Source organism: Cebus imitator, unplaced genomic scaffold (genome assembly GCF_001604975.1).
Source record: "Cebus imitator isolate Cc_AM_T3 unplaced genomic scaffold, Cebus_imitator-1.0 Scaffold209, whole genome shotgun sequence".
Taxonomy (NCBI): Eukaryota; Metazoa; Chordata; class Mammalia; order Primates; family Cebidae; genus Cebus; species Cebus imitator.
This window is the reverse complement of record NW_016107524.1, coordinates 3,622,678-3,645,256: the sequence shown is the minus strand read 5'-3', so window position 1 is coordinate 3,645,256 and position 22,579 is coordinate 3,622,678. Positions and strand designations below refer to the sequence as shown.

At 37.9% G+C, this 22,579-nt stretch overlaps 1 protein-coding gene across 1 annotated transcript in view; it reads left to right on the top strand.

Moving 5' to 3' along the window:
• MSH2 (mutS homolog 2) overlaps window positions 1–12,791 on the top strand; it is a 90,123-nt gene extending 77,332 nt beyond the window's left edge. The window contains exons 11-16 of the mRNA XM_017548533.2: window positions 270–367; window positions 4,756–5,001; window positions 6,134–6,338; window positions 8,257–8,504; window positions 10,299–10,474; window positions 12,343–12,791. Coding sequence (XP_017404022.1) covers window positions 270–367; window positions 4,756–5,001; window positions 6,134–6,338; window positions 8,257–8,504; window positions 10,299–10,474; window positions 12,343–12,513 — 1,144 coding nt within the window. The 3' untranslated portion in view covers window positions 12,514–12,791. The remainder of the gene's footprint in view (window positions 1–269; window positions 368–4,755; window positions 5,002–6,133; window positions 6,339–8,256; window positions 8,505–10,298; window positions 10,475–12,342) is intronic.
• The last annotated feature ends 9,788 nt before the right edge of the window (window positions 12,792–22,579 follow it).

The window sequence follows — 22,579 nt, the reverse complement described above, 5'->3', positions numbered from 1 at the left end:
GGCACAGACACAGTTTTACTCAAGGGAATATAATTGTTGTTGCAGAAATTGTGCCCGTGCACTATTTCAAACAGCATAAAAGAACATTAATAAATTGAATTCTAACCATATTTGTCCCTAAGGAGTTGTCCATTTTCCACTTGTATTTCTGTTTTAATTGTTGTTTTGATATTTCATAGGATAGATACTTTGGATGTGTTTCATGTAGCGCACATTGCTTCTAGTACACATTTTAATATTTTTAATAAAACTGCTATCTTGATTTGCAGCAAATTGACTTCTTTAAATGAAGAATATACCAAAAATAAAACAGAATATGAAGAAGCCCAGGATGCCATTGTTAAAGAAATTGTCAATATTTCTTCAGGTAAATTTAATGAAACTAATAATGTTCTGAATGTCACCTGGCTTTTGGTAATAGGAAAAAAAAATTACGTTTGAAGTATGTTTTGTTTATTTTTTAAAGCCATTATAGTTGACTATTTAATACATTAGGTTTCCTGTATAAGATAAGTCATGATATGTTATAGTAGGAAACATAACTGGAAATTTCTCTTGTACGTAGAGACAAAAAAAATGGCAGAGAATCATGAAACTTACTATAGTTGTAACAAGGAAAGGGAACGCTAGGGCCTACAACATACTGATATTTTGGGTCATCTATGGACTCATGCTCTGGGTTATGGAAATGAATACCACTGAAAATCAAATATTAATCACACACAAGGCAAGCCTTTTTGAGTTCTAGGTGTCATTTTATAGATTTTGAGTTAATTATACTGGCACCATTTGAGATCATTTTCTTGTAATTAAAGGAACAGAGCAATCTTCCACTGTGTTATTGCCTTAGACTCGAATGAATGTATGTTTAGCACAAGGTAATTGGTGATGCGTTAAGTTGGAAGGCTTTGCTGATCATGGTATGTATATTGACTGGAACCTTTATTGTGCCTTTAAAAAATATACTCAAGAGCTACCTTAACCAAATAATTAAACATTACCAGTTGTGGGAAAAATGATGCATACTTGCTGGTGTGATATAGAAGGAAGGGGAGAGTATCACCTATATAGTAGTCTTGACAAGAATATTTAACCTGATTTTAAACAAGAAGTAAAAATTCCAATAAATTTAGATTGTGGTGCATTCAAGGCCTGAACTTTAATAAATGTCCATGTCACAGCGGCAACCAAATGCATTAGACAGTTGTTGATTAGATCCCAATTTAGAGGTTGGAGTTAGGGAATAGCTATAGAGGACACTATTGGGACAAATTGAGATAGTTTCATAGGAGACATTATGGTATAGCGTCAGATTTCTTGTGTGAAATAGCAGTATTAAATAAGTAGGAAAATATCCTTGTTCTCAGGATATGCATGCTAAATTATTTAAGGGTAATTTAAAAAAAAAAAAAAAGGTTATATACATGAATAATTCTGTAAATTGTTGCTATTGTGAATTATATCCCAAAATCAGAAGGAAACATAAAACTCAAAAGTTTTTATTTTAATATACTTTATGTATTGTTGAAATGAATGGAATTGATTTGTAAAGATTCCATTTTTGCTTGCTTGGTGGTATAACTGTGACATAATAATGTCGTAGCTGAATTATGTTTCTTAGGCTAGATTGCATTTTAAAGAACCCTGTAAATACTATTTATTTGAACTGTGGATCTTCCTTTAAAAATAATGTTTATTAGGCACCTAGCAGGGTAAATTTTCTAGATTTTAACATCTAAATTGAAGGTTTTATATTAGAAGTCAACTTGAATTTAAATGAAACTTCTTGGTCTGATATTACATATTATGAACAATTTTAATTAAAAATGTAATGGAGGCTGGACATGGTGTTTCACACCTGTAATCCCAGCAGTTTGGGAGGCCGTGGCAGGAGGATAGTTTGAGACCAGCCTAGCCAACATAGGGGGGGCCCTGTCTCTACAAAAAAAATTTTAAAAAATTAGCTGGGTATGGTGGTGCATGCAGGAGGCAGAGGTGGGAGAATCACTTGAACCCAGGAGGTCGAGGCGGAGGTGAGCCATAATTAAGCTACTGTACTCCAGCCTAGGCAATAGAGCAGAGGTTGCAGTGAGCCAAGATAGTGTCATTATACTCCAGCCTGGGCGACAGAGCAGAAGACTCTATCCCAAAAAATGCAATAGATCACTTTTATAATTTTCTTTTTTCTTTTTCTTTTCTTTTTTTTTTTTTTTTTTAAGACGGAGTTTTCACTTATGTTACCCAGGCTGGAGTGCAATGGCGCGATCTCGGCTCACCGCAACCTCCGCCTCCTGGGTTCAGGCAATTCTCCTGCCTCAGCCTCCTGAGTAGCTGGGATTACAGGCACGCACCACCATGCCCAGCTAATTTTTTTTTTTGTATTTTTTTTTAGTAGAGACGGGGTTTCACCATGTTGACCAGGATGATCTCGATCTCTTGACCTTGTGATCCACCCGCCTCGGCCTCCCAAAGTGCTGGGATTACAGGCTTGAGCCACCGCGCCCGGCCCACTTTTATAATTTTCTAACATACGATTAAGTCATAAAAGTTCATGCTGTTAAGAGCCAAATTATGTGACATGCCGAGTATAGATTCTTAATTCAGATGCCATGGTTTGCTTTTGGTTTTATTTATTTATTTTTGAGATGGGGTCTTACCATGTTGCCCAGGTTTCAGTGCAGTGGTGCGATCATGACTCACTGCAGCTTCAACTTCCTAAGTTCAAACAATTCTCCACACTCAGCCTCCCACGTAGCTTGGGACTACAGGCACATGCCACCACACTTGATTAATTTTTTTAAGAATTATCTTTTGTAAAGATGAGGTCTTGCTATGTTGCCCAGGCTAAACTCAAGCAATCTTCTTGCCTTGGCCTTCCAAAGTATTGGGATTACAGGCATGAGCCACCCTGCCCAGCCTAGTTTTTGTTGTTTTTTTTTTTTTAAACTGTAAACTTATTCTTGTCAGTATGCTAACAATTTTATAAGCTTTGACATAATTATAGCAAGTACTTCACTAATGTTTAATTCCTAAAGGCTTCTATTGCTATATGATAGGGTAGTGTGAATTGTTTCTTTTTCTTTAAAGAAAAAAAAAAGTATTAGGTAAAAAGTAATAAATTTCAAAAGTAAACTGAGGCCAGGTGCAGTGGCTCAGGCCTGCAATCCCAGCTTTTTGGGAGGCTGAGGCAGGTGGATCACCTGAGGGTTAGGAGTTTGAGATTGGCCTGACCAACATGGTAAAACCTCACCTCTTAAAAATACAAAAATTAGCTGGATGTGGTGGCGACCACCTGTAATCCCAAGCTACTCTGGAGGCTGAGGCAGGAGAAACGCTTGAACCCAGGAGGTGGAGGTTGCAGTTAGCCAAGATTACACCACTGTAATTGACAGAGCCTGGTCAACAGAGCAAGACTCTGTCTCAAGAAAAAAAAAAAAGTGTACTGAAACAGAGGAAGATCATTAGGTCAGACTTGGCCATTCATAAGTTGGTTTTTGTTTTCAAAACATTTGATCACTTAATGGGAACAAGGGAATAAAAAATGAGTTAAATTTCCTGCCCCTTGATTAAACTCATAATTTTTGTTTTTGTAGAATTAAACACTTTTAAATGTTCTGTGATGCTTTTGACATGATTGATATCTGTATCATAGTCTGAATGACATGTGGGTCATGTACCAACCCCTCCAACCTGTTAACATTTAGAATCTATTTAGAAAAATTTAATCATTGTTAATTTCCTTCATGTTCTTTGTCTAGCATGTGTCAGAAATTTTTTTAATGTACCTATTAATAGCTTTTAGTTTTAATACTTTAGAACAGTAGAATCTTGAAAATGTTTTAAGTGACAATTAGAGATTTAAATTTATGCTGACTTTCTCTGCATGATACTGATGGGGAAAGAAAGCCAAACTGTCTTAGTGTCAGTTTGTACAGTATATCAGGCCTTTATGGTCACATTTCAACTTGTTACCTTTTTGCTTACATGTTTCTTACGATGATTTTGAGGTATCATTCTGGTTTCAGATATTTAAAATACAGGAAAAGGTATGTCTTAAAATTGAGAGAATGTGTTGGATATTGCTGTATCCCGTTTCTCTTAACCTTATCAACATATTATCAAAGTGTCACCCTGTTAGTTTTCTTTTTTAAAGCTCTACTACATTTCTTTATAAACAACTGTACAGTTCCCTATTTTTGTTTTTTGTGTGTTTTTGTTTGTTTGTTTTTGAGATAAGAGTTCCCCAGGCTGGAGTACAGTGGCACAGTCTCAGCTTACTACAACCTCCACCTCCTGGGCTCACACAATTCTGGTCCCTCAGCCTCCCGAGTAGCTGGGTTTACAGATGTGCACCACCATACCTAGCTAATTTTTGTATTTTTGGTAGAGATGGCATTTTGCCATGTTGACCAGGCTGGTCTTGAATTCTGGCCTCAAGTGATCCCCTGGCCTCATGTGATCAACCCACCTCGGCCTCCCAAAGTGGTGGGATTACAGGCATGAGCCAGTCAACCCAGCCACTACTCTATTTTTGATAGCTGTTTACAATGGGGAAGGATGTAGCAACACATTTTAACCCCATGTTGGGTTCCTTTCAAATGTTGTTAAGGCTAACTTTTGTTAGTTTTTAAAAAGATGTATAAATTAGGAAATGGGTTTTGAATTCCCTAACGGGGATTAAATGTATTCTTGTAGCTTACATCTGTTTATTATTCAGTATTCGTGTGTACATTCTGTGCTTTTATTTTTATACAGGCTATGTAGAACCAATGCAAACACTCAATGATGTGTTAGCTCAGCTAGATGCTGTTGTCAGTTTTGCTCATGTGTCAAATGGAGCACCTGTTCCATATGTACGACCAGTCATTTTGGAGAAAGGACAAGGAAGAATCATTTTGAAAGCATCTAGGCATGCTTGTGTTGAAGTTCAAGATGAAGTTGCATTTATTCCTAATGATGTATACTTTGAAAAAAATAAACAGATGTTCCACATCATTACTGGTAAAAAAAAAAAAAAAACGTTTATGGGCTTTTGTGGGAATAACTTTTTTTTCTTACATTGTTATGGGCTTTTGTGGGGATAACTTTTTTTTCTTACATTGAAGTAGAAATATATTTAAAATTCATGGAGAAAATTTCCAGTTCTTAACATTAGAAAGAGAATATACTATTCTTACCAGTTAATCGTATATTCACATTTGGGTTAGAGGGAAGATTTAGAAGGTGAGATAAAAGCTTATGAGAGAATAGTGTATTCATGTGAAACTTTTGTTCCACAGGTTCAGAGCATTTAGAAAGGAACATCCCTTCACACTCAAAGCTTACCTTTGAACCAGTCCTCCAATAGTGAGGCCTTTGAAAGTCAGGCAGAATTGGCTGTGGGAGGACCTCAGGTTAGGGTAGGAATTATTTTAAGACATGGCACTATATTCATGTGAAACTCAAAAAAGCTAGTCTTGCATATAGACTCATGTATCATATCTCAGCTGAGATGTTTGTAAGAGCTTAACTAGATTCTAGAAAACAAAAAAGGATGTAGGAGTTTTGGGGCAAATATGTTTGGGAAACAGTTGATTGTATTTTCTTTCCCCAAATGGATTTTCAAGTTGTTCATATAATCTAACCCCAAAAATTAAATAGCCTGTTTTTCAAAAGACGGATTATGTCTTTAGGTTTTTGTGTGGGCTTTAAGGGATTCGAAAGATTTGACCATACTGATAACCTTCACTAGTAACCTAATTTACTAACAAGCAACAGTTTTGAGTTAATCAGTTAGGTCTGCACTGCCTTTCTGCAAGTTAATAAATTATCCCACGGGCAGCAGCTCTGTGAGTCGTGGTAAAATGTGTATGTGGTCTTTCTAGGCTACAGTCAAATTACAATTATATTTTTCATGGCTTCTCTTGATGAAAAGCCCAGTATTGGTTTGTCTGAAGAAATAGTAGCATTGCTTTTGGGGGTAAAATGAGCAGTAACTCTGTCCACATTTTTGGACAGCCTGTGGTTCTGCTTTTAGTATGCCATGTCAGTGTAACCTACATGATTAATCATCAGTCTACAGTTTAGGACTAACAATCCATTTATTGGTAGCAGAAATTTTAAATCTTGCTTTCTGATACAATTTGTTTTATAGGCCCCAATATGGGAGGTAAATCAACATATATTCGACAAACTGGGGTGATAGTACTTATGGCCCAAATTGGGTGTTTTGTGCCATGTGAGTCAGCAGAAGTGTCCATTGTGGACTGCATCTTGGCCCGGGTAGGGGCTGGTGACAGTCAATTGAAAGGAGTCTCTACATTCATGGCTGAAATGTTGGAAACTGCTTCTATCCTCAGGTAAGTGCGTCTCCTAGTCCCTTGAAGATAGAAATGTATGTCCCTGTCTTGTGAGAAGGAGAAGTATATTTGCAGATTCTCATGTAAAAACATCTGTGAATATTTGTCTTAGTTTAATAGTTGTTTTCCTGCACACTTTATGTACTTTGTATTATCTTAAAAGAGTGATTGATGATAACTATGGAAAACTTTGATTTTTAAAATTGTCTCTTTAAGGTATCTAGTAGTAGCTCACCTTATAAATCTTGACTACCATGTTTTTGATTCTACTGTTCACACTTCCTGGAATCATCCTTCTTGCCCTTTATCCAACTCCCTTAATCTTTAAGTCCTGAAGGATGGGAATTCTACTTCTATAGTTACGTTTTTGGTCACATGACCCTAAGGTCGTGGGTGTTTCTCTCTGAACTACTCTTTGACATGCCTGTAACTTACTAAATTTTTATTTTAGACATTATTGAAATGTTTTGTCTTTTTTTTCACTTTTTAAGGAGCTTCCTTGAAGGTAGGAACTATACCTTCTGTTTCTTGGTATCTTCTTTTTCTTTCTTTTTTCTAAGTTTTTTTAGAGAGACACAGAGTCTCACTGTGTTGCCAACGCTGGTCTCAAACTCCTGGGCACAGGCGATCTTCCTGCCTTGGCTTCCCAAAGTGCTAGGATTACAGGCATGAACCACTGCGATCCTCCTTCTTAGTATCTTCTAAAGTACATTGAATATAGTAGGTGCTTAGTAAATTATGTGTTAACTTCTGTGAGGTTCTGTTGTTTGTGAAGAATTATAAAAGCGATACTGTACAAATGTTCATATAGTAATTAAGCAACAGGTTAATATTCATGACTTAAAAGATTAAAGAAATAAACAAAACATGCTAGCTGGCAATTCACAGAAAAAGAAATTGCCAATGAACACACGACCACATAAGAAATTAGCAAATGTAAGTTTCACCCCTTTACATTCATTTGGTTAAAAATGAGAAAAGAATGGTAATAGCTGATATTGGTAGTACTAGGGCAGGCACACAATTTACATGACCACCAAAAGTGTGTGCGAGTATCCATGTCACCACACCCTGGTCTCATCTTCATTCAGTTTTATTTAATTTTTTTAAATCTTGGCTGATTTGATTGGCATGAAATGAATGATAGCTGCCTTATTTGGAATTCCTTTGATTACTACTAGTGTGCTTGATAATGTAAAACAATATTTATTCAGAATCTCTTTTCCCTTCCATCAGTTCATGCCTTTTTTCCCCTTCCTCTCCTCTCCTCTCCTCTCTCCTCTCCTCTCTCCTCTCCTCTCCCCTCTCCTCTCCACCCCTCTCCTCTCCTCTCCTCTCCCCTCCCCTCCCCTCCCCTCCCCTCCCCTCCCTCCTCCCTCCTCCCTCCTCCCTCCTCTCTCCTCTCTCCTCTCTCCCCTCTCCTCTCCTTTCCTTTCTTCTTTTCTTCTTTTTTCTTCTTTTTTTTCTGGAGATAAGATCTTGCTTTGTCACCTAGGCTGGAGTGCAGTGGCAGGATCACAGCTCACTGTAGCTTCAACCTCCAGGGGTTAAGCAGCCCTTCTGCCTCAGTCTCCTGAGTAGTTGGAAATACAGGTGTGTGCTACCATACCTGGCTAGTTTGGCTAGTTTTTAAATTTTGTTTTTGTTTTTTTTTTAAGAGGCAAGGTCTCACTGTGTTGCTCAGGCTGGTCTTGAACTCCTGGGCGCAAGTGATCCTCCCACCTTGGTGTTTGCCTGCCCCATGCCTATTTTTCTATTGAAGTTTTAGTGCTTTTTATTGATGTTGTTTATATATTAAGATAATTAATCTGTTATGTTATGGCATATCCTTCCCAATGTATTGCCTTAATTTTGTTTTTGTATGTGTATGTTACCACATTTTACATCATGGCAAATTTCATGTAATTATGTGCTTCAGGTCTGCAACCAAAGATTCATTAATAATCATAGATGAATTGGGAAGAGGAACTTCTACCTATGATGGATTTGGGTTAGCATGGGCTATATCAGAATATATTGCAACGAAGATCGGTGCTTTTTGCATGTTTGCAACCCATTTTCATGAACTTACTGCCTTGGCCAATCAGATACCAACTGTTAATAATCTACATGTCACAGCACTCACCACTGAAGAGACCTTAACTATGCTTTATCAGGTGAAAAAAGGTATGTACTATTAGTGTACTGTAAATTCAGAATGTGATAATGGGAAACTTACTACCCTTGAAATCATTAGTAATTGCTTTATTCTAAGTTAGTGTAAATTGTTGATGTTTTTATAGAACCCATTTAACCCTTAATTCATAGTCTGGGGCCAGGAACATGGTATATTGTATTTCTGTATCTCATACTAGGACCACTCATTCTAAAGCATTCATAGAAAGAATAATCTGTACTCTTTTATTTTTTTTAATCATTATTTTTTAAGACGGGGTTTCACCTTTTTGGTCAGGCTGGTCTTGAACTCCCGACCTCAGGTGATCCACCCGCCTTGGCCTCCAAAGTGCTTGGATTACAGACGTGAGCCACCATGCCTGGCCGAATAATCTGTACTCTTGAACATCTCACGGAGGGATTTTCTGCTACCTCCCGTGGCGGTATGTTTTCTTGTTGGATTATGATAGCAAACAATATACTTTCAAGTTCCAAAGTTCTAGCTGTTATTGTTTAATAAAACCTTCATTGTAATTGGCTTATTTTATGTTTAAGAATGTGTTATAGAAACAGGTTCATTTAAAGCTGGGGGTTCTAGAAATCTTGAAATGGTAGTTACCACGTGCAGAATGATTTATCCATTGTTATTTCATCCTTTCAGGAAAGTTTGTCATTCATGGGGTTGGCATCTAGTCAGACCTGTGTGTTGATGAGATTAACATAAGGCTTTCAAAGGTTTTAAAAATCATACTATAAGGATAGATTTCACTAGTCACCAGAATAACTTTTTCAGTTGGCTCTCTGATTTTCCACTATCACGTTTTTCTGCATCAGTTGGTTGCACATGAATGAAATAATCTTGGTTCTTTATCTTTTGTTACTTGTACTTTGTTGGGAATCCTTTTGAGTTACTGTGTTTGCATCATTATTATTATTGCTGTAGAACTCAGGAACTTTTAGATCTGGCAATTAGCTTGAAATTTTGCTTTTAAATCATTGTGTTTTGTATACTATAGAAATGGGTTCAGAATATTTTTTAAAAGGTCAGATGAAGTGAAGATAGAAAAAAATTCATCCTTTACTGTGGATGTTTAACAAACATTTGCTTCTACTTTATCTTTGTTTGCTTCCTTTAGTTGTGCGAAGTATCCAGTTCTAGAATGTATGGGATATATGTTGAAGCCAAAAAATTTTTTACAGTTGATAAATAATTGTGGCAAAACATCTCTATAACTTTGCAAGCATCATTTGATTAAATGATTTAAAAAGTCTTAACTCAGTTTTAACTATTTCCTGCAAATAATCAGTATTTTTAATTAAATGCTACTTGAAATTAGTGACACACCTCCCTCCCTTCGCTCCCCACCTCCCTTCCTTCCCCTTCTTCCCTTCCTCCCTCCCTCCCTCCCTCCTTTCCTTCCTTCCTTCCTCCCTTCCTTCTTTAGTTTCTCCCTCATGAAATGAGAAAACCTCAGAGATACTGGCTTGATTAATTTTTCTTCAGATTAAGATGTATTTGTCTAAGCCTTTGAGGATTATCTGCTGAGCTTTTTTGCCTGCTATTTTTATTTTTCCTACTATGTTTGTCAAGGATAAAATACAGCACTGTGTGCCAAGTCATAATTACTTTTCATTTGAGACTTAATTAAAATTCCTTTATTTGTTACTCTGATTCATTTGGTTAATATATTTGAAGTAATCCAAAATTAAGTTTTCTAATGACAAGGTGAGAAGGATAAATTCCATTTACATAAATTGTTTTCTCTGCTCATGCTGTCCCCCCACGCTTCCCCAAATTTTTTATAGGTGTCTGTGATCAAAGTTTTGGGATTCATGTTGCAGAGCTTGCTAATTTCCCTAAGCATGTAATAGAGTGTGCTAAACAGAAAGCCCTGGAACTCGAGGAGTTTCAGTATATTGGAGAATCACAAGGATATGGTAACATGGAACCAGCAGCAAAGAGGTGCTATCTGGAAAGAGAGGTTTGTCAATTTGTTTTCATAGCTTACCTTAGCTTCTGTATTATTACATAAACCAGGACACTAAGATGAGGGTTTTTTTTTTTCCCTTTATGTTTCTAGTGTTTATTTTTTAAATAATTTATTTGATGGCAAAGAATCCGTCTCTGTGTCATTTTGATTTTTGCAGTACATACATCTGCATGATCAAGATATGATTTCAAGTACCAAAGTAGGAGTAAAGGAATATTAGCTAACCTAGGTTTAAAATTAGCCATTTCACTAATATTAGTTATTATGGACTATAGATGTCTAGGCACATCTTTGTTCATAAATGAATATATCAAGTTCAGCCATTACATTACATATTAGGTAAGAAAAGGACAAATAAATAAAAAAGCATCATTCATAATTTCTGTCCTCTCTTTGTTTAGAATTTAGTTGGGGAGATAAGAATATTGAATGTGACATAGAGAATGGCATATGACCATATTTATTTAAGAAAGCCATTTGTGGACAGGTTGTTTCAGCTCTCACGGGAGAAGTGGATTTTATGCTGGCTTTTCTTTGAGTAGTGGGTCATATTTGGATGTTCACATAGAAAGATCCAAGTACATGCTTTTTTTTTTTTTTTTTTTTAGCGGCTTACTAGTTCTCTTCAATAATAAAAAAGAAAGTCTTATTTCACTGCCTGGTCCCGGCAACATTTACTGCAGTATGCTTTGTGACAACTTTTTTTTTCTTTGTTTATTTGAGATGGAGTCTCGTTCTGTCGCGCAGGCTGGAGTGCAGTGGTACAACCTCTGCGCACTGCAACCTTCGCCTCCTCAAGCGATTCTCCTGCCTCAGCCTCCTGAGTAGCTGGGACTACAGGTGCATGCTACCATGCCTGGTTAATTTTTTGTATTTTTAGTAGAGACGGGGTTTCACCATGTTAGCCAGGAAGGTCTTGATCTCCTGGCCTCATGATCCACCTGCCTCGTCCTCCCAAAGTGTTGGGATTACAGGCATGAGCCACCTCGCCTGGCCCATTGTGACAACTTTTTACTCGTCATGTTTTTAGCTTTCACCTATGAATTTCTTATCATTGTTCTTATTGAAGGATAGATAATTGCTACAATAATAATAGAAGATGTGCATGGCTTTTGAGCCTAAAAAATACAGTTTTATCTGTTGTGCCTATACAAGCAGGAGAAATATAACTTGTTAATAATTTTAGGTATGGCAGGCTGCCATCCCAAATATAAAGTGGTCTTTTTATTAGCACTTCAATGTGACGAAAATCATAGCTTTCAGTGATCCAGGATTAGGCAGACTCTTTTATGTAATCCCTTGTTTCCAAATAGAATAGAAGTCATGTACTTTCGATAACATTAATTATAGTGTGTTTTGAGCCCTGTGAGGCTGGTAACATTATTTCCACTTTATGAATGAGAAAACTGTGTTAAGGAATTTGCCCAAGAGTCACATAGCAAGTAATAATCATGCTCTCTGAAACATCAATAACTTGGCAATAAAACAAAAATGAAGCATCTTCTGTATGTGTTAACTTTTCAGTGACTGTTTATGCCTTCCAGTATTCTTTGTAAACCTTGAATTCTTTTTTTCACAGAGGATTAAGTTTATGTATCAATTATAAAAGTGGAGGAATTTAGGAACTAGACAGTGCGCACATAAATAATAAATATGTTCTTCAAATAGTGGATGGGCTGATGTGGGAGGAGTTCAAGGCCCGGCCTGAGCAACATAGTGAGACCCTCGTCTCTAAAAAAAAAATTAAAAAAAAAAGGAAAAAAAGAGGTTGATGTGTTTAGATGACAATTTGTCGCTTTCTAACATGGCTTTTAGAAAAGACATTTTAATTACTAATGGGACATTCAAATGTTTTTCAGCAAGGTGAAAAAATTATTCAGGAGTTCCTGTCCAAGGTGAAACAAATGCCCTTTACTGAAATGTCAGAAGAAAACATCACAATAAAGTTAAAACAGCTAAAAGCTGAGGTAATAGCAAAGAATAATAGCTTTGTAAATGAAATCATTTCACGAATAAAAGTTACTACGTAAAAAATCCCAGTAATGGAATGAAGGTAATATTGATAAGCTGTTGTCTGTAATACTTTTATATTGTTTTATATTAACCCTTTTTCCATAGTGTTAACTGTCAGTGCCCATGGGTTATCAAATTAATAAGATATTTAGTAATATTTTGCTCTGAGGACATTTTCAAAGATCTTTATTTTGAAAAATGAGAGCTGTAACTGAAGACTGTTTAAATTGACATAGGCAATAATAAGTGATGTGCTGAATTTTATAAATAAAATCATGTAGTTTGTGGAATTTAAGATGCATTGTAGTTCTTTGCAGTGTGATGTCTATACACATTTGTTCCCAAGTATTTTGGAAGAAACAAGTAACCCAGATTCTTTGTAAAAGATCTTATACTGGACGGCTCCATGGAGATGATTGCCAGTGACTCCCCAGAGTGTCCATCTGTTGGCAGGAGCCAGGTTGGCTGCATATGCATTAGCTAAGGAGCTTATTATACATCCAGAGTCCTACCATGAGCCTCCATCCCGTCTGCCATTCTCCCATCCCTGGTCTGTGATGAAACATAGAAATCTGGGTTTAAATAAAACCTTTCAGGTTGGGAACCCTGATTTAGTTTACTTCTGTTTTACAGTAAAGAGATGAAGGGGTTAAGAATTAGCAGCTAATCCTACGCAATGTGAGGGAAAAAGGATAGTCTTTTTAAAAAATGCAGTGGGCTGGTGGGGTATCTGTATAGGAAAAAAATGAAATTGGACCCCTACTCCATGTTATATATAAAAATCACCTCCACTTTGGGAGGCCAAGGTAGCCAGTCACTTGAGCTCAGGAGTTCAAGACTAGCCTGGACAACATGATGAAATCCCATCTCTACAAAAAAATACAAAAATTAGCCGGGCATAGTGGTGTGTGCCTGTAGTCTCAGCTACTCAGGAGGCTTAGATTGGAGGATCACCTGAGTCAGGAGAGGTTGAGGTTGCAATGAGCTGTGATGATGCCACTACACTCCATCCTGGGCAATACAGTGGGACTCTCAAAACAAAAAATCACCTCTGCTGATTTTTTTTTAAGACCAAATTTGCAAAGTAATACTATCAAGTTTTTAATGTTTTATAGTTCTGTAGAAGATAACAGGAAAATATTTTTATATTCTTGACTTTGAGAAGAATTTAAGTCACAGAAAAACACCATCCATAAAGTTTGACTTATTTAGCTATTGAAATTAACTTCTATTAAAAGGCACCACAGAGTGAAAAGACATAATTCACAATGGAAGAACATACGGGTACGATATAAAATATCAAAGAGCTGGACACAGTGGCTCATGCTTGTAGTCCCAGCTATGCAGGAGGCTGAGGTAGGAGGATCACTTGAGCTCAGCAGTTCAAGTCCAGCCTGGGCAATATAGCGAGATGGCATTTCTTCTTCTTCTTTTTAATAATACCTGGAATAAATAACTCCTATATAAAATCACTAAGAAAAGAGGTCACTTAAGAGTCTCAATAACAAAAAGAATATTTTTCCAAGGAAGATGTGCAAATGGACAGTAAGCACATGAAAAGTTGCAGATCAGGGAAATGCAAGTCCAAACCACAGTGAGCTGCAACTTCACGCTGATTACGACATTTAAAATCAAAAAGTCAGATGGTAAGTACTGGCAAGGAAGTGGAGAAATTGGAACTCTCATGCACTGCTGGTGGGAATGCAAAATGGTGCAGCTGCTTTGGAAAACATGCTGGCAGTTCCTCAGAGAAACAATTCTACTCCAACGTGTATATCCAAGTGGAGTCAAAACATATGTCCCCACAAAACTTGGACACAAATGTTTATAGCAGGATTATTCATAATAACTAAAAGGTGGAAACAGCTCGAATGTCCATCAGCAGATAACTGCATAAACAAAATGTGGACTATCCATACAATGGAATATATTATTCAGCCATGAAAGGAATGAAGTACTGTTACATGGTGCAGCTTAGATGAACCTTGAAAACACTGTGCTAAATGAAAGAAGCTGGTTACAAGAGTCTACACATACGATTTCATTCATGTGAAAGTTCAGAATAGAGAAAGCAGTAGACAGAAAGTAGCAGTTGTTTAGGGTTGGTGCCAGGGAGTGGGGGTGGGTGGGGTGAAAGCTAAAGGATATGGTGGCTCTTTGTGAGATGGAAGTTACAAAATTGGTGATGTTTATACATGTCTGAATATACTAAAAACCAATGAACTGTACACATTAAATGGATGAATTGTATAGGGATTATTTTTAATAAAGCTATTTTTAAAAATTCAAACACTTCACCCAAGAGGAAATCTAAGTGGTCCATAAACATGAAAAGGTCTTGAATCACCAGTCAAAAAGATGAAAACCATAACAGGCCACCCCCAACCACCCCACCTCCCAACACCACAGTGACAAATATTTCAAGTGTGGCAGTTCCAGCTGTTGGTGAGGATGTGGAGTAACATTGCTGGGGGTGTTAAGATTATCTGGTAAAATTGAAAATACGCATACAACCCAGCAATTCCACTTTTAGGTGCATACTCTAGAGATGCTTTTGCACATTGTGCTGTGAGATGTACACAAGAATGTTCCTAATACCCCCACGCTGGAAACAACTCTGCAGTGAAAATCAACTACAGCTACACAAAATAACATGGATTATTTGATACAAAAAAGATGAGTTTTTTCCCATTTATGTGAAGTTTAAGAATAGGTGGTATGGTTTAGGGATGGAGTCATGGGGATGGCAACTGTAAAGAAAGTGATTGTCTCAATCAGGAGAGTGATTGTCTTTGCGGAAATGAGGTGCTGATGGGGTTGGGGCACATTAGGGCTTCTGGAGGGCCACAATTCTGGTTTTTGACCTGAGGAGTGGTTTTGCAGGTGCTTGCTTTATAGTTAACTGCGATTTTTAAAAAAATGCAGTTTGATACGAGAACAAATGTATGGCCAATGAGTCCTTTCACATACTCAGTTTGCCAAGTTCTTTTTCCTCATTGTTAATTTAGAGTGGGTTACATCCGTTTTTCTTTTCTGGCTACCAAAAGCTTAGGAAAAAGGCAGACTTACAGAGGGAGATTTTAAATGTGGAAATATATTGGTTTACAAATCACTTAATCACTTATACGTGAAAAGCTTTCATATAATCCAAAAAGCAAACTTTAAATTCCAATGAAATATTTCATCCCATGGTTAGTTGTGAAAGCGTGCTTTTAGATTGCTGCACAGAAGCATGTTTAACATGGAAATCAGCTGATGATTTTCGTTGTAAGGGTTACAAGAAATTGGGGGAGACTTGATTGTAAGAAAACATGTAGTCTATCAGGCTGCTTTCATTTCTCTAAAAGAGACAGTGTTCTAAGATGTTTTTGAAAATGAGAAAATACAAAATAGATCTGCCTAAGAAGTTTAAGACTTAATCTGTGCTTATTACATGAATATGCTAATGAAAAACCAGACCTTCAATTAGCATTTCCTTCCTTTTAGAATGGTGTATGTAAAGAAAATATAATTTCTGACCTGTCAAAGGTTTTCCTTAAAATTTTAATTTATAATGTGGTTTGATTTTTCTTTCCCACTCAAACATGAATTTGGATAATACCAGAATAAAGCTGAATATACAACTATTACCCAAGATTTAGAACTCTACTGTTAAGAAATCTGTTGACCACATAACCATGTTTCTGATAAGATATATGATTTTTTTCATCTTTAAAAAAAATTAGCACTAAGAAGCTAAGATGTAATTGTTCTTGTAATAGGATTTTTTTTTTTTTCTTAAAATACTGTTTTGGAGTTAAAAGTTGTAAAAAAAAAAAAAAAAAACTGGTATAAGGAAGATGTTTTAGGGTAGATATATTAAAGTCTTGTCTCATATTCTATTGACTAAGCTAGCCCGGTGACTAGGGTAGATGTATTTAAAGAATAACTTTTCCCCCTTAAAATCTCAATATTCCACATCCTGTTAGACTTCTTGAGTATTAAATACATCTTCTATCCTTGGTCTTTCTGCATTTAGCTTTTTTGGGAAGTATGTTTTTACCCACAGCATATGGTATGAGCTGCTGATTCAGTATTGAGTGGCTCTTTAAGCTTGTTGGTTACATTCTGCTGATTAAAATGGTGTGCAGAATAGTCAGGAAAAACCAGTCCCTGGTCTGAAATAAACAATGTTAATTAGCTTATGGGGAAGAACAAATGAGTAAAGAGAATTTTCATATACAAAGGAGATCTCTATTATTGTCTTTTTGGACTCGATATGTTTGGGTTAAGGAGATGCGGTGCTGCTGGAGAAAATGATGAAAATGTCCAGAATGTTACACGTATTTTTATACTGAAACTGAAAGTGCAAGCCCAATTTAATAGTTTTCTGCCTGATGCTGCCCTCTCTTCACACCCACACCACTTATCTTGATTGATAGAGCTACTGCTTCCTCTTATTCTGCTTCAGCACTTACCTCTGTGGTGCAGGGCTAGGATATCACAGAGGAAATAATTCCTTGTAGACAGTGTCTTGTTGCTAGGAGTCATTAGTGCCTCTTGTTCTCTCTGAGTAAGATAACGGGAAGTCCTTGCCTCGCATTTGCTACAGTTTCCTTGACCTCCCTGGAAGAACAGTATTTCATGGTGTCAGATGGCATTCAGAACATGCTCAAATTCAATGTATGTCAGTGTGCATTTGCTTTTGTTTGTGGTTGTCCAAACCAAAGTGCCATGTCTCTGGTCCAGCCATGTAGGGAATTCAGCAGTGGGGTGAACCATATGGAGATGCCAGGTGTTGGGCAGCCCTGACTGGACTGCCCTGGTCTTATTTCTGGACTTGGTGAGGAGAAGATCACACTGTTGCTTGCTGCCCTGGGTTCACCTCAAAGAGGGAAAGAAAAATTAGAAACTTAAATGGTTAAATTTAGAAACAGTTCTGTCAGTGGGCAACTTCTTAATGTCTAACAAAAAAACAAAAGCAGTGAAATCCTTCATGTTCAGAATCAACCAGTGAACACAACCTTAGCAATTAACCTATCACTATCACAATTGTTTATTTTCTGGAATTTTGTTGACAGAGTTATAATTAGTCCGATAAATGTTATGAATAATAAATTTTATAAATACAGCTATGTTAAAGCCAAATTAAGTATAATTAAATCTAAGACAATGCAACTGTTTTAGGTTCACCCAATGACCTGCAATTTTATTTATTTATTTATGTATTTATTTGTTTAGAAAATGGAGTCACTCTGTTGCCCAAGCTGGAGTGCAGTGGCAGGATCTCGGCTCACTGCAACCTCCACCTACCGGGTTCAAGTGATTCTCCTGCCTCAGCCCCCCTGGTAGCTGAGACTACAGGTGCGTGCCACCACACCTGGCTAATTTTTGTAGTTTTAGTAGAGACAGGGTTTCACCATGTTGGCCAGGCTGGTTTTGACCTCCTGACCTCGAGTGATCCACCTGCCTCAGCCTTCCAAAGTGCTGGGATTATAGTCGTGAGCCACCGTGCCTGGCCTGACCTGCAATTTTAAATGCCTTGTCCATCCAGCAAGGTATACTTTGTTCATTTTTTCACATAATGCTTAAGACTTAATATTTATTTTCAATTCTAATATGTTTTATTGCTAAACATCAGGCTTAGCCAAATCAATCATGAAAATGATCCATGTTGAATATTTAACATCACAATGTGGATTAACAATTTGACATTAAATATTTTGTCATTATCTGAAAAGTGCAGAATACTGTGCTTGACTCCCCGAAGGCTCCTTCTCTTAATCTGAAAGGTAGGTGTTTTTATTATCTACATTGAGGAAACCTAGGTACAGAGGTTTAGTAACTTGCCCATGTCACACAGCCAGTAAGTTGCAGGGCTGGGATTTGAACCCCAGTACCCTATCTCCAATGAATCTGGGTGTACATGTGATAAATTTAATATTTCTCAATAAATTATTAAGTGTCAAAGCAAGTGTTGTGGGCAATACACCAGGAGTTAAGAAAAACAGTGTGGTACAGATGTAAAATATTTCTAATTCTGTTGTGGATGCTGGCACTCCCATGGAAGGCTTGCCACAGACACAGCCAGAGGCATCCACCTGGGGCCTTGCTGCCCACCTGGTTGACTGCTGCCAAGGCTGCTCTCTCGGGGCTTGTTCACACAAAGAAGAGTGAGCAGCTAGAAAGCTGCATCTTTTTGGAAGTTGACTAGTCACCAAATGTTGGCATCCAACCAAGTGATTGCACTGTACCCTGTTTGGATGAAAGATTGTGTTCAAATGAAAAGAGAGATGATCAGCCGGAAGTATGGCAAATGAGGAGTTAGAATAAAACGTCAGCAGTGTTTGAAGCAGGTTGCTAAGGGCTGGTGCCCTGAAATCCAGTCACTTGGAGGATGTGTATGTTCCATCGGGCCAGAAATGTTTTTATCAAAGCTCTGGGGAATAACCCTGGAGAGTCTCTTTGTTACCGTGCTCTTAAGTATGTGTTGATGGAATAAACTTCAGATGACTAAGGCTTATAGGCCTGAATGTGCAATTGAGTTCAAGTGAGCAGCAATGTGGTGTATTGGGAAGACTGCCTGGCTCGGGTTCTAATCTTCGCTTCCCCACCTAGCTGTGTGACTATAAACGTCACTATTCTTCCTCCTGCCTCCCTTCCGTAACTTAAGGGGGTTAGATTATTAGAGTTCTCAAATGCCATACCTTCAAGGCCAGGCAGGTGCAGGATGCAGAGAATAGTAGATTAAGGCGAACACCTCAATGTAAAATCATTCAAAATTTAAAACATCACAGACCAAACAAATATGTCTTTAAATCTGAATTTGGCCAAGGGTCACAAGTTTGTGCCCTTTGGGCTGCTCTCTAATATTCATGATGATATGAAATTTTTCCATACATCTATAAAGGAGCTCACACCTCTGCTGCAATCAGTCTGTCTGCATCCAAATAGCTACCCCATGTTGGTCTCCACTTCTTCCCTCCCTCTTTAAGTCCCATGTTAATAATCTAGCTCATAGTTCTCTAATCAGCAGTAAAGCACTTTGCTACTTTACTTTTTATCGTTAGCTGTGATCTTAGCAGCCCAAGTATGCTAAGTCTTAGAAATATTTATCAATGATGTTTTTCCCTGAAGCTCGTTTTGTGATCACTTAACTAGAATCAGAATTGGAGAAAAAGAACCCCGTGAATACCAAGCCAACAAAGTGGGGGATGAGCCATTGAGCAACGTGTGGCTGCCTGAGAAAGAAAAGGCAAAGCAGCTGGATGAAAGCAACACTTCCAGCTTAATGAACGTAAGTCTAGGTTTTGGGGAGAGTCTATCTTAGAGTAAACAAAGTACACTGCATCTTTCAGAATAACTTTTTTTTTTTTGGAGACAGAGTCTTGCTCTGTTGCCCAGGTTGGAGTGCAGTGGCATGATCTCAACTCACTGCAACCTCCACCTCCCAGGTTTAAGCAATTCTGCTTCAGCCTCCCAAGTAGCTGGGATTACAGGCGCCTACCACCACACTTGGCTAATTTTTGTAGTTTCAGTAGAGATGGAGTTTTACCATGTTGGCCAGGCTGGTCTAGAACTCCAGACCTCAGGTGATCCGCCTACCTTGGCCTCCCAAAGTGCTGGGATTACAGGCGTGAGAGCCATCGTGCCTGGCCCCAAATATCTTTCAAGATTGAATAATAGTAGCTTGAAGCAAGTCTAGAGACCAGCCAGCTGGACGACAGGGCCACCAGGAAGGAGGTATGCAAGGAAAAAACGAATGAATGGACCTGCTGTGTTTGAGGGTGCTGAGAGGAGTTTGGGGTTGAATTAATAATAACTACAAAACATCTACACAGCAGTTGGGAAGAAAGGGTGGGGGGACTATTAGGCCTAGTAATATCAACCTTTTTTTTTTTTTTTTNTCTTGTTACCCAGGCTGGAGTGCAATGGCGCGATCTCGGCTCACCGCAACCTCCGCCTCCTGGGTTCAGGCAATTCTCCTGCCTCAGCCTCCTGATTTTTTTTTTTTTAAAGAGTAAATGTCATGGTAGTATAGTGCCCACCTCAATTGTAAATTTTACTTTATTTATTTGATTTGATTTGATTTAAGATGGAGTTTCACACTGTCACCCAGGCTGGAGTGCAATGGCATGATCTTGGCTCACTGCAACCTCCGCCTTCTGGGTTCAAGCAATTCTCCTTCCTCAGCTGCCTGAGTAGCTGGGATTATAGATAGGCACCTGCCACCACACCCGGCTAATTTTTTGTATTTTTAGTAGAGAAGGGGATTCACTATGTTAGCCATGCTGATCTTGAACTCCTGACCTCATGATCCGCCCACCTCAGCCTCCCAAAGTACTGGGATTACAGGTGTGAGCCACTGCACCTAGCCAATTATAAATTTTACTCATTTACTCATATTAACTTAAACACCAACAAGTGATTTAAGAAAAATAATAAAATAACTGTACCCAGGTGTGGTGGCTCATGCCTGTTATCCCAGATAGGAAGCAGAGGCGAGAGGATTGCTGAGATCAGGAGTTCAAGACCAGCCTAGGCAACGTAGCAAGCCCACTCCCCCCCATCTCTAAATAAAAATAAAAATAAAAAATAATTGGGCATGGTGGCACACACCTGTAGTCCCAGGTACTCGGGAGGCTCAGGTAGGGAGGCTCGCTTGAGCCCAAGAGTTAAGGCTACAGTGAGCTATGATCACTGCACTCCAGCCTGGGTGACGGCAAGACCCTGTCTCTAAAAAATAAAAATTATATTGGGATAAGGGAAGGGTATAAATCTGCTGCTCTTTCTGTAAGATGATGTCTAAAATTAGAAAATAAATAGTGGTATAAGTGTGTTATTTAAAAATATAGAGGTAAGTGATAGAGGATTCCAAAAGTAGCTATCTCTTGCACATTGAACAGGGCAGCAATGAGGAGGGAGCTGCCATTTTTCATCACAAGCCTCATGATGATCTTATTTGATTTTTTTAAAGATTTGTGTTTATAAAAATCAATACTGAAAGTGAATACCGTAGAAAGAACTGTCTAAAAGTATATTTAAACAGTGACATTCAGTTTGCACATTAACACCTTAAGAAAAATCCAACGCAATGTCATACTCTTACCCCAAATAAATTGCATTGTAATGTAAGGTGATTCTCTTGGGAAGAATCTAAACTGATAGGAAAAATCTATCTTAAGGAGTACTTATGATCACAAAGTACCTTCAGGCACCCTTTAAATTGTGATTAAAGATAATTTAATGTTTAAAAAATAGATCTATGCCTAGGTCTGGGGAACAGCAGAGGGGAAATGGTGAGTGACTATTAAGGTTTCTTTGAGGGATGATAAAAATGTTCTAAAATTAAGTTGTGATAATTGCAAAACTATAAATATGTTAGAAACCACTGAATTGCACATTTAAGTGAGCAAACTATTGTGGCATACAAATTATATCCCAGTAAAGCTGTTTAAAAAATAATAGCATAAATAAAATATAATAATAGCCAACATTCAACAATCTCTAAGGTGGATACTGTTATCCCATTTTATACACGAAACCAGGGTACAGAGGAGCTAAGCAACTTTCTTAAGACCATCAGACATGAATAGATTAGAAATTAACTTTCTTTCATGTAAAAGAAGTCTGGAGGTAGGCTGTCTAGGGCTGGTAAGGTGGCTCCACAATTATGCAGCAGACCCTGGAACATTTGAGTTGGTTTCTCCACTGTGCATGGCTTCTTTCAAGGTCACCTCATGGCCCAAGATGACTGCCAGGGCTCCAACCAATGCATCCACATTTTAGGCAGCAGGAAGGATGAGAGTGCAAGGATGCTCGTCCCACCTATAAAGAAACACAAATTCAGTGTTTCCACTTGCATCTTCCATGGGAGAAGTGAGTCACATGTCTACACTGTTGGAGCCTAGGAAATGGAGTCTTCACTTCCAAAACTCATTCTGAAAAGCATTCACATTTTGCAAATGGCAAGGAGTTTCCAGTTTGGTGCTTGGTAAATGCTTTGGCACACCATCTTCACAGCCTCACCTAGCCTTTCATATTTATTTCTGCCCAAAGCATCATTTGGTTCTTCCTTCTCTTTCTCTCATACTTTTTTTGGAC